The sequence below is a fragment of the Papaver somniferum genome, chromosome 9, assembly GCF_003573695.1.
Source record: "Papaver somniferum cultivar HN1 chromosome 9, ASM357369v1, whole genome shotgun sequence".
NCBI classification, from domain to species: Eukaryota; Viridiplantae; Streptophyta; class Magnoliopsida; order Ranunculales; family Papaveraceae; genus Papaver; species Papaver somniferum.
Window position 1 is genome coordinate 72156494 of NC_039366.1, and position 13432 is coordinate 72169925.

General features: G+C 39.1%; 1 protein-coding gene across 2 annotated transcripts; it reads right to left on the minus strand.

Moving 5' to 3' along the window:
• Positions 1 to 299: 299 nt before the first annotated feature.
• LOC113313321 (transcription factor GAMYB-like) lies at positions 300 to 4755 on the minus strand. Of its 2 annotated transcripts, none has more exons than XM_026562082.1 (4): positions 4226 to 4755; positions 3071 to 3446; positions 1058 to 2072; positions 300 to 969 (listed from the first exon to the last, which is right to left on the minus strand). In XM_026562082.1, exons 2-4 carry the CDS (start codon positions 3434 to 3436, stop codon positions 662 to 664), a joined length of 1689 nt encoding a protein of 562 aa, XP_026417867.1. In that variant the 5' UTR covers positions 3437 to 3446; positions 4226 to 4755; the 3' UTR covers positions 300 to 661. The 2 variants fall into 2 exon arrangements, with proteins under 2 accessions (XP_026417867.1, XP_026417866.1); XM_026562081.1 differs by having other exon boundaries at positions 300 to 975.
• Positions 4756 to 13432: the final 8677 nt, after the last annotated feature.

The window sequence follows — 13432 nt, forward strand, 5'->3', positions numbered from 1 at the left end:
CTAAAATTTACAGAAATTTGTAGAACCTGTCACTGGCAAATAACCGTAGTCCATAGGACCAGTACCTGCCGTGGAGTCGGGTTCCCACTCGGTATGGAGAAAGAACCAAATGGCCCCATTGGACATCAGTTCAAGAGGACAACCTGTTAGGCTTTCATAACAACATAGCAGAAAAAGATTTCAATCTGAACACAATAAACATTAAGACCTCCACCAATCAAATTCACAGCAAAATATTTCACAAAAGTTTTCAGCATTGTCTGTCATGCATATTATTGAGAATACATGCCATTGCACAGTGGCCTTAAATAGCACATAAATTAATTGGAAATCCATTTCAATGGCACTGTTCTGTTACGGAATTCAGTTATTCTTACAAAATAACAAACAAGAGTGCTTGAACCTTTAAATAGCCACACAACCCTGTCCTACAAACAGATGGATTCTACTTGGGTGTACAGGGCATAGTGAACTCTCAACATGTAGTACAGCATGAAGGAAGACAACAAAAATGATAACATGAAAGAACTTTTACAAGTTTTTAAACCATAAAAAATGTCATCTTCACTGACCTGTTTTTTCATCAAGGAAAGGAAAACCAAGAACATTGCCTCCCTGATAGCTAAGCATATCCCGACATGAAATAAACTGACAGATTAATTTATCTCAGGGATGTCTGGATGACATGACAGCCATCAGGCATATTATCCCATTCCTTGCTGACAGTTTCCCATTCCTGGGTTATTGTATTTGTCTCATTCATGTGCTTGTAATCATTGCACAAATCTTCCCCAAGAAGTGCTGCTATTGTATCGGCCTTAGAGTTGTCCTTCGCACAAGAAGGGTGGTCAAACCAACCTGCACCTAGTAGCGCATCAGGCCTTGAAAAGTCCAACTTTGGAGATGTTCCTTCCTCTCCTCCATATGGGTTTGTAATGTGCTCTACTGGTTCTTGCTTAATACTGGATCCTGCAACTAGCAGCTATCACACTTCTATTATCTGCGCAGTGATGGAATAGTTTAAATGCATCTTTCAAAGAAAGAAAGAGGTGCTCACCAGGAAGAGCCTCAGAAAGTGCAGGATCATCCGTCGAGCTTCCACTGATTGGAGTGCATCCACCAAAAACTGATGCAGCAGAACGACCCAATGGGGAGATGGGATCGCCATAATCTTCCCACCCTGTCTCACATAGATCCAGATTCGAACCATCCATAACATCACTGGGTGTAACAACGGAAGAACTCGAGCTCTTCTCAGAAGACTGATTCTTTAACGTCTGTGCTTCCTGAAGCAATGCATCCAACAGGCCACTGTTACGTGACGAAAGACAATCAGACTGTACCTGCCCATTTGAGAGAGGAGATGATTGGGTAAAAGTGTCAACAGACTCGAGTGAAGGAAGCACAGGGGATGTTCCCCAGCAACCACCAACGTCGGTGTCTGGATATTGGAATGAAGGGAGCTCCAACTTCACAGGCCCATTAATGGGCTTAGAAGTAGAGAAGTTGCCATTTGAAAAGGCATGGCTGCCAGACCTTGCACCAAAAGGTGAAGACTTCTTAATCTTGTTACGGTTGGGAACGCAAGGAAAAGTCAACCCAAAGGGGGGTTGATGGATCTTCTCACAAGATTCACTCTGAAACGGGTCGAATGGTGAGACCACACTGGAAGCTAAACTACTGTTAAAACCAGGAAACAAGTTTTCTGGATCTCTAAGTCGCTTGAGACGATGCATTGTCGTGGGGTAGAAGTTGTAACTTAGAGATGAACCCAAACCTTGAGGCAGCATAACAACAGACATATCGGGAAGTGCGTGTTCACAAGATAAAACTCCTTGATTTCCCTTTAACCCATCAAATGTGACATCGGGAATCTCGTAATTGTTTGCATGCAAGAGACCCTGCTGCTGCATATCAACATTGTTGAACTCATCACTTTCCTGATACTGGTAATTCCCATTCAGAGTCTGCATACAAACTTCAGGAGGGTACAGTGGTAAACCCGCACGTTGCCGTCTCTTTATTCGGGTATTCCAGTAGTTCTTTATCTCGTTATCTGTACGCCCAGGCAACTGGAGAAGAAGGGAAAAATGCATTAAGGAAAACAATAAAATAAAGAAAAATGGAAAACAGGAACACACAACTGAGAAATTCATGCACAATTTTCAAAATCCACAATCTCAAAAATTTGCATTGCCAAACTTCTTAGGCAAAGATAATATAACCTAATGCATGGATTCGCAATCAGCTGAGGATTTCATATCGGCCAACCATAATCATCCAAAAAAAGTAGGCAAGGATTTCATAAGACAAGGGTTAGAGGTGGCATTTCAATAAATTTAAGGAAAACAATAAAATATAGAAAAATGGAAAACAGGAACACACAACTGAGAAATTCATGCACAATTTTCAAAATCCACAATCTCAAAAATTTGCATTGCCAAACTTCTTAGGCAAAGATAATATAACCTAATGCATGGATTCGCAATCAGCTGAGGATTTCATATCGGCCAACCATAATCATCCAAAAAAAGTAGGCAAGGATTTCATAAGACAAGGGTTAGAGGTGGCATTTCAATAAATTTTGGACAATTATAAATGTGTTTTTATTATAGAGACAAGAGAACCTTGGACTATCTGCCTGAATACCTAGATTTATCCATGCACTGTGAAGAACATAGGCTTATAAATGTAAAAATCAAAATACAAATTTGATCACATAATCTGACTTAGACAATAATCGAACTCAAAATCCCCATTCCCGGAACTTCCATTTTTTCCGTGATGTAAGTGGAACCAGTGTAGAAGTTACTTATTCGAAATTCTCTTTAAAGTGTCTTGTAACGTAATCTGGGTCTACACTACCCATTCATGTTTCTTGTGCCAACATGTGAGCTAACATGGTTTTGAATTTCATACACAATTCAACGAGCAACATGGCCACAGCTCCTTGTCACACAGATGTACAAAAAGATGGACTACCATTTTTATCAGATTTATTAAAGAGAATATTCCACTGTTCTAACAGCTTATGAGGAGAAGTCTACAGGAATAAGAAAATTTTACTTACATGTGCAGCCATCCGGGCCCATTTGTTCCCCATCTTGGCATGAAGCTCAACAATCATGCGTTCTTCATCTGCCGTGAAAGCTCCCTTTTTCAAGTTAGGTCTCAGGTGATTAGCCCAACGCAGACGACAGCTTTTTCCACAACGGGACAACCCCGAATGCTTCTGCACAGCGTTCCAGTTGCCTTCACCATGCTTGTTGACGTATTCAACCAAAATTGCATCTTCCTGTGAGGTCCAAGGCCCTTTCTTCAAAATAACACCGCCTACTCCAAAGCTTCCCCCACAGCTACCTTCATCGATTGATTGTGAATCAGACTGATCCTTAGATAGTAAACCATCTTCGCTGTCATTACTTGAATGACTCATTTCCACGAATCTGTTACCACATCAATTCATAAACATATCTCAGGATTGCACAGACGGGTAAAACATCAAGTTAACAAAAAAACAAAAAAAAAACAAAAAATGAAGAGAGATCACCCAAACATAAACTAATGTTAAAACAGATCATTTAAAAGAAAAACCCAGCGCATGAAATACCCAAAACATCGTCACGGAACCAAAGAGCTTTAACAGAGTCTTTCCTGATAAATGAATCCATCAAGGGTTTTAAAATATTGATTCGCACAAAAATAAAAATGACTCTGAATCATGATTCGAAGGAAGAATCCCAATGTAGGAACTAGTCTAATTTGGTACAAATAGAGAGAAAAAAACATACTAACCCTAAATTAATCTTTTTTAGTATATAATAATGGTTGATTTTTTAAAATAATAATAAATCAAACATAACTCCGATTACCGATATAGATTTGCTCACAAAGTCAATTAAATGAGAAAAAATACGATCAGAAGATTCAGACCCAAAATGGAAAGAAACCATGAAACAGTTTTTTAAATACACATAAGTGAATCAAATTGAATGAACCCCTTGAGCTTTATAAATGAGCATAAATGACAAAAGGCATTAAAAAAAAATGTTCCAATCCATGAATTAAATATCATTTGCATAATAACCTTGGTGATCATTCAATAAGATTCCCAGTGTTTTCGGATCTAACAATCTATAAGAGATGAGTAGAAATCACAATTCAAATTACAATGGAGCATAGAGAGAATTGAAGTAAGTTCATGCAAATCAGATCAGAAGACTACCTGAATGAAATCAATAATCGAGAAGGTAGCTGAATCCACACACGAGATCAAAATATCAAATTCCCAGTCAAAAAAAAGAAGAAGCTCAATTCCACCACCACCACCACCAACAACAACAACAACACCACCGCCTTTTTTGAAAAAAACAAGAAGGAAACGGAATTGAAAAAAACGAAACCTAGCTAGCTCTACACAAGTATAAAAACAAAATAAAGTAACATTTTAAAAACCATCAAAAATCATATCTGCAACACTCAAAATCAGCTCAAAATTGAACAAATCCCAGAGACTCTCTGTATCAGGAACAGGTACATGAGAATTCAATCACTTTGTTGTGTGATAATTTTTAGTTGAAAAGAATAATTCAATCAGCCAGGATGGTGAGAATGATGATTTTACAGAGAAAGGAAAGGAAAAGAAAAAGAACCCTAACCCTAGTTTGTGACAACACGGAAGAAATGCAGAAGATACTACTGGAATAGAATAGGGAGTGTGTGCGTGTGAGAAGGTGAGAAAGAGAGAGAAGTTCGTATTTGAGGAGGAGAGAAAATATGTCAAGACTAGCACAAAAGTAGGATCTTTTTTACTCAACTCAACCTCCAGGTGCCTCCGCTTCTCTTTCCGAACCTAAGCCTCGGACCGGTTCGGATCCCAAATTCTCACTTCTCTATATTTTTTAACCAAAAAAAACACAAGGGATGATTATGACTTGAGAGAGTTTCATGTTTAGTTTTGTCATGAGAAACAGCCTAGTTAAGATCTCATGATTATTGTCAATTCGTTTTCTCTACTGATTATGTTGTTATAAATGTGACCGAGTACGAGACTGTAATGGCATGACTGCGAGTTTGATCTTTAATGACACGATAAATAAGCATTGCGAATTTACAATAACATAGAATGGTTTAACACATGCATGATTTATCTCTTTGCGGATTTTTGGAAATATTTTCGTCCAAATTAATTGACTAGTATTATTTTTATTTGTCCGTAAAAGAAAAAATAGTGTCGAATATGTTTGAGACAATCGACAAATTTTTCGCGAAAAAAATAAACAAACAAGTAGAAATTATCAAAGAATCTGGAAAACTAAACCGTTTTCTTTAAGACGTTTCATATTTTTTACCTTGATTTTGCAAGCAGTTTTTTAATTGTCACGTTGTCTTAAAGGTAAAACGTTTCAGTAAACTCAACCTTAACCTCTAATCATGCAAGGTGAAAAATCATAACATTTTCGATTTCACAATTATTACTTATAAAAGTTATTCCTAAAATATGGTAGCAAAATAGACACGATGTACTCGTTTTTTGTTGTTCATAAGAATTAAATTAAATAAAATATTTTTATCACATTTTTTCTTAGTGCACGAGGAATTCCGAAGAAAAAAAATCATTACTGGAGGCACGACATCAAAGAATTACTCGGAAAATCTTGGCCATAACTGCATGACATTTAAAGAAAATTATCTATCTAATCCCCGCTACTAAGTATCATCATTTGTTTTGAATTTTTATTTGTTGGGCAGATTTGATCAATTGTCATTCTAATAATAAAATGAATTGAACCTTTTGATATATGTATGATTTTTATGTGTTCCAGGAAACACTACATTATTTCATAAAATGTTTTATATGACATGAAAATCATATAAATTGAAAAGTGTGTCGATATCAGATTACATGTCACATATCAGGTGTCTATTGCGTCGTGTTGTGCTGCACTTTTTTGGGATAATTGGTGTTTAATACTCAGATTATGACCAACACTAGGCTTTGGTCTAACATTTGTCCAACGTTAGGGTTTGGTACCTGGACTGAACGTTGACCCGAATTGACTCTGCTAAGTCTTGACTTCTGTTAAAAAATTAATTAAAATTATATATTAAATTAAATTTATTAAGCAAATTATAATTGTACCCTAACTTCCTAACATTCATCTATATCGGTCACAGTACTCATTCAAAATCTTGACAGCATCAGAACCATACTCAGGCCATACCTCCCAGCTCAAACACAAATTCTCCCTTGCAATTTTCGAAACTCAGCAGCTTCAACAATCCAATCAACATTAACTTGTAGCACTAAGAGTCCAGCTGCATTTCATCCGCTACATCAACTCAGCACCACCACCTTCTTTGCAGTTCAACCACAAACACAATCTTTCAATGTCAATTCAATGTCTTCTAGCACCCTTTGTACAGAATAATGGCAGTAGTACTCCTCTCACTCACCTGCCCATCACAACCCATATGAGATTGATTTCTCATCTTGAAGCAACACCACCAACACTTTCATCTCAATCCTCTGATAACCACAGACTCATAGCATCACCGAAACCTAAATTTCCTCTCGTCTAATTCGAAACTCATCTTCAATTCCATTTCAAACTCAGCTGCAACATTCAATTACAGAAACAACAGAAACTCATTCATCTCAAAGCTATAAGGACCCTAATTTCACCATCAATTCGAAATCAAACCATCCCATCGTCAAACTCAAAATTAACTCAAACCTTGGCTGATCACCACAGACTCATAGCATCACCTGAACTCTGACTTTCCTCTCATCTAATTCAAACTTCAGATCAACCCATCCTCAATTTTATTTCAAACTCAGCTACAACAATCAATTACAATGACAAAAAAAAATCATTCTTCTCAAAGCTATAAAAACCCTGATTTCACCATCAATTCGAAATCAAACAATCTTACTGCCAAATTCAAAATTAACTCAAACCCCAGCTGCCAATTTCTTCATTGATTCTGAAAAACTTTATAACCATCTCGCCTGAACCCATAAACATCAACATCTCAGATCCCCTTCTCTCAAATCATCAAACACCCACTTCTACATCACTTATCGATATCATCTTTTGCATTAAACCCATCAACATATTCTTGTTCTTCGTCGAGTTTTGAACATCACTTGCTAAAGAAAAGATATGTAGCAGCAGCATCAACGTATTTTCTTTGTTCTTCACAATGGATTCTAATAAGATGAAGAAGAAGAAGGCATAAATAGGATCAAGCTTTGATCTCGACCGTACGCTGAAGAGTATTTTTCCGGTCCGTTGGATTTTAGATTCACTTTGGGGGGCATGATTGTAACTTGATATTTTTATTTTATTAAAATTTATAAAAGTGTGGTCATAACTGGTCAACGTAGGTCAACGTCTGGTCCAGGTACCAAGCCCTAACGTTGGACAAATGTTATACCAAAGCCTAGTGTTGGTCATAACCTGAGTACTAAACACCAATTATCCCTTTTTTTTCCATAATTTTAACATGAACAATCATGTTGTGTCGGGTCTGCAAACTTGACATGCAATTCGTATTTATGTCTTACCAAAATATTTTTAATATATGTGTAACATGTCACTAAAATATACTATTATTCTATAATCTCTTTTATATTTTCTCACTTTGTTATATGTGTTCGTCTTGTTTCTGCCTCTAACCCTCTCAATTGAACAACTATCTTGAATTTGTCAAGCAATGGACTTTGGGTCTGAACACTAACCATGTAGGACGGAAATACAGTTTGGGACATTGTAATTCGAGATGTGCCTCAGTTGTATGGAAAATTTGGAAAGCAAAAGCACATCGATTTATCCAAATTCAAGGTATTCATATTGTTGTAAACATATGTTCCATCTGCTAAATAACAAGTTGTAATAGAAAATCGACCGACCATTAATCGGGGGTACCACATAACAATAAAAGTCAACTATAAGAGTTTATGATGTAAATTTTTGTTTTTGGTTTTCTGTTATGTTGACTATATTTCTCATTTCTATAGTTGTCTTAAGTTTTTCCATTTATAACAGTCATGTCGGTACTATAAGGGCAATTCCTATGACAATGTACAAACCAAATTTTTTGTTGAGCCAGGTGGATGGCCAAACAGGTTTCTCCACTATGGGAAAAGAAATGGACGGTTGATCATCAAGCCCCCGTGACTGGGAACATCCGCCCACATGTGTAGGTTAAATTCGGCGTGTGAAGGTTAAACTCGGCGTTTGATTCACAAACGTGGGAGTGTGATACACAACCGCGGGCGTGAGAAGCAAAACGCCAACAGTCAAATATCTAACGTCCATATTCCCAACTGCTATAATTTTCAAAACCTATAAATTCCTTCAACATTTTCAGCCACACCACTACTATCTCTTCTTTTAAAAAATTTCTTCTTCAATAATTTTCAAAATCTATAAAATTCCTTCTCTAAAACTCTTATAAACCAAAATTTTCCTGATATAATATGAGCAACTTCATAAGAAAAGCGGTCAATACTATAAAGCACAAAAGTGATTGAAGACATGAACCGATACCGCGGCCTGCCACAGATGTAGATTATACTCAAAATAGGGAAGCAGAGTTTTCTTCGCCGAGTGTCGTTGCTGCTCCATTATTAGTCCAAGTTCATGTGTCGGGGGATCGAGAGCGGTCTGAGAGTTTTTATAGAATGAGAGGTGGATTTTATGACTTAAAGGGTATTTATGATGGTCTACCCCCTGCAGTCTGAGAAAGGGTTGACAGATATCCCTGACGTGCGCTTTATAGTGTGAAACCTAGAAGACACAACAACAATATTACGACGATATTGGTAGAAAGGTGCCGACGCACACATTCCATATTATGGATTTTGAAATTGGTAAGTTTGTTTAAGTTAACTTAGATTTTGTTTTTTAAATAATTATTAAATAATCAAAAGAATTAATCTAGTTGTTATTATTCTTGTAATATGAATTACGCCCCCTTGATTTATATTTCATTTGTGGGCTCCCAAGTGGAGAGGGAGATCCTGTACCATACAACCAAAATTGGATATAGGGATTTGGTACCTGGGAGAAAGACTAATGTACCAGTTACGTGGTATTTATGCAATTGCATTTAACCCGACAGCACAAATGCAAATTTTTGCATCAGATTTTAATCGGTTGAGATTATTTCGTGCGAGAGGTGTGAACTAAACACACAAAGGGATACTGATGAAGCCAATATGTCACCTGGTACTTGTAGATTTTGAAGCATGTAATTGGGAGATACAACATTCACATATATGGGTTTGATTTCCCAGGGTTATCATGCCTGGCTCATGATGCAAATATCGTTCCTAGCCAGCCGCCTCCGAAAGATCCATGCTTTATGACTTATCCCGCCTTGGGTGCAAGTTCTTCATCATCTTCATCAAATATGCCCGAAATCCGTTGGGAGATGTCAAGTATTACTTCACAAGGTGAGCCAACCACGATTATCGTTGTTTCCTAAGCTATAGAACGTGATTATCCATACTACAATGTGGCTGCCAGTAACGAAGATTTGAAGAGATAACTTAACGATATGTATTGGCTGAATCGGCAAATGGAGGCTATACACTTGGGTGTATGTCGGAAATGACAGACAGACGCAATGTTCGGATTGAGTCCAACTGTAAATATTGATTCACAGTCTTCCGATTATACCAGGAGCAACAAATCATGGTACGCGAGTGATAAAGTGGTCGGAGAAACACAAGTATGACAGAATACTTCACCACAAGTACGGCACAGTACTTCACCACAAACTGTGCATGTATCTCAACCTCAAGTAATTCGGTCAGATCCTAGGCGCATTCCATCATCATTCTCGCCCTTCAACCCAAATGATGCTTACTACACTGTTACACCACAACAACAACAACAACAAATATCTTATATGTTTGGAGGACCGAGTGCTTTCCAATCGCCCAGTGTTCTTCAACTAGTTTTTCCCTTTATGGAAATTTAGCAAATATGTTGGTAAGTGGGGTATCCTGGGACTAGGAGAATGGCTGACTCCAGGCCCTGAAGATAATGATGAGCGACGTTAGAGAGATTATAATTTTTAATTATGCAATTGTAATTCTAGTTTTAATCAATTAAAAGTACGACGGTTTGTTTAAATGAAATTACACATGTTTAAAATTATTAAGCATTTACATAAGCTTCACTGAATTACATATGTTTTAAATTAAGTGTTTTACATTAGCTTCACCGGTGAGAAGTACTAGGTGGAACAACAACTACAAGAAAGGGGTTGAAATTGTTCAACACCTTAAGGATTTCGAAACATGTTTCCAAATGAAAAGCCATATTTTTTTCATCTTCGACATTCAGCCAAAGATCTTATTACCATCTCAGCATCAGTTTCACCTTTCAGTCTATATCGATTGGCTTGCATAGTTAAAGCTACAAACTCACTTACTTCTTTCTTAATTGTACGAAAACGATTTTCTATTTTGCATATAGCACGACGATTCGGATTACGGGTGTCACTGCAAAACCTGTCGTGAATAACCACCCATAAGTTCACTCATGGATAGTTTGCTGAAGCAAGCTGAGTAAATAAAAAAAAAATAGTTTCTGCAAATAGATTCATCTTCTTCTTCAGTATACGGAGCTCCCAGAGGAGGAAAACCCCTTTGAACATTTACAAGATGACAAACGAATTAACATCCCTGACACCTCTAACGAGGAAACAACGGATCGCTTCCCCAAGGGAAGCAGAGGTATACTCAAGCGCGAGGATAGCTCATCCGAGGGATCGTCGGATATTGATCCCAAACATCGGCGAGACAAAGACCAGATCCAAGAAGTTAAAACCAACTGTGAGGCCGAGAACCTCGCAGTTCCAAACCCCAAGCGAGGGGATACCTCAAGGTCAACTCGTTCTAAGATTGTATCGTATGCCGAACAATCAGGCGATGACTCAGGGCGATCAAGGCATCACCATTATGAACCATCTTTCTCACCCGAGAGAGCTCTGAAAAGAAAAAAGAAGGTCGAAACAAGACGAAACGATGACCAACTTCAGGCCCGACTCAACCGGCTTGAAGCAATGTACAAAGAAGCTACAGGAAAGCAGGAGAGCAAGAAGCTGGTGGTAGTCATGCAAGAAGCAGGACAATCCCCCTTCTCCGAGACTCTGTTAAGATTACCATTTCCAAATAAATGTTCTCTACCAATGTTCACGTCCCCGTTCACCGGAACAGGAGACGTAATTGAGCATCTTAGAACTTATCGCATAACGTTAACCCAATGAGACCATTATGACGTGGTACTGTGTAAATTTTTTCCTGTCAGCCTGAGGGATGAATCCCTAATGTGGTTCAATAACCTGCCCAAGGGATCAGTTGAATCGTTCGAGCACCTATCCGAGCTATTTTTAGAAACGTACATTCATAATAGCAGGGTCCGACCAGAGGTCGACGCGCTATTCCAAATGTTCCGAGGGCCAAATGAGTCACTCCGCTCCCTGGTGACACGGTGGAGGAAGTTATGTGCTGAGATCGGAAAGGTCCCTGAGGACTATGCGATCTTGGGATTTAAAAATAGTCTCTGAAAGACAGACCCTCTCTTTGTCCGCATGTATGAAACTATGCCAAAGAACTTGGGCAAACTAAGAGAAATCAAAGAGGATTATGTAGCCTTGGAGGAACTCCAAGACGGAACTTACGAAAAAATGGCAAAAAGAACTAATAGAGGAGCAAATGTGGTAGAGCCACAAAACCCACAGGTGCCATCCCAAGGAGCAGGGTGATCCAACAAAGGATCAATCCAGTTCGACAAGCATCAGACTGGAGGATGGAAAGGGAGAGACCAGGCCCAACAAAAGAAGGGAAAGTTCGTAGACCCAATCTACACGAAGCTAAACACCCCCATATCCGAGATCCCCAAAAAGATTGATGGACAACATAAAATCACTTACCCATGGAACAGAGGTCAACAGCCAGAGCGAACTAAAAATAGAACTGACTTCTGCGAGTTCCATCAATTCCACAGCCACACGACAGACTCGTGCAGAGACCTGAAGAAAATGGTGCAATAAATGATCAATGAGGGGAAACTCCAAGAATACATCGTGCAACCAACAACTCCACCTACCACGGGGGAACCCATACATCGTGTAGAGATCCCCCCACGAGGCACAATACTTAGGGTGTAATACTATATCGCACTCGGCGATTACCACACCTACACGAGAAAGAAACATTACTGGACGAATTCACAAACGAAACTTCCAGGGCGACGAAGTTTTCAGTGTTGCCAGAGAACCCCCGATTGAGGTATGGATGAAATTACCCATTAGCTTTTCAGCCTCGGAGGCCCCTGATGGAGGACGAAACCATAACGATCCACTGGTGGTCACGATGGCCATTGCACTCCCTGAGCACGAAGGCGAGGAAGGAAAACCTAAAGTGCTACCATGGGAAATGCCCAAAATCTTAATTGATGGAGGTAGTTCAGTTGAGATTTTATTTTATGCCACATTCAAACAAATGGGTCTTAGGGACGAGTGTCTCATACCCTCCACTTATAACATATTTGGCTTTAACGGGTCATCGACCCGCCCAAGGGGCGAGGTAACGTTGGAAATCCGGGTGGGAAAAATCCTCACCCTAACTACTTTCTGTGTGGTAGATGTACTATCACCATACACAGCCATTGTCGGGCGATCCTGGGTCCATGGGATCAAAGGAGTAGCCTCAACTTTCCACCAAAGGTTAAGATTCCCTACGCCAGATGGAGTAGCAGAAATCATTGGGGACTCGGGCGAGGCGAAATACTGTTATAAGATGGACGTCCAGAACGGCGAGAACAAAGTAAACTCCCCAAAAGCACAGGCAATGAGGACCATAGATACCAATAACCTGGTTGAGACCTATGACTACATGGCCATCAGTAACACACCAGCACACTCGGCCGATGCCTCAGCCTTATACAACACCATAACCTCGGGACGGACCATACGGCCCTTATAGCAATTACATGACCTCCCCGATGAGGGAGAGACCAAAAATCGTTCTCATACCGAGACCAACGTCATTCATCCTATGAAGACAGGCACTATTGAGGCGAGCAATGAGGAGTGTCACTCAGGGTACAACCCAGAACGAAGGATGTCACTAAAAAACCAACAGGCGATCTCTACAGAACCAAGCCAAGTAAGCCCATGGCGCATCATACCACAGTCAACAGAGTTCAGTGCAACTAAAACGTCAAGAAAACATTACCAAGCCCAATCAGGATACTACAAGATAGAAGATCGTTAAGCAAGCTTACTTCACAAAGTGGGCTGGAAACAAAGCCCAAAAATTGCTCAAAACTAATGGGGAAGCGTTAACGCAACTATAGTATACTTCTTACTAAGAGTAACGCACATCCCATGAAGGTTGATGTCTAGAAAG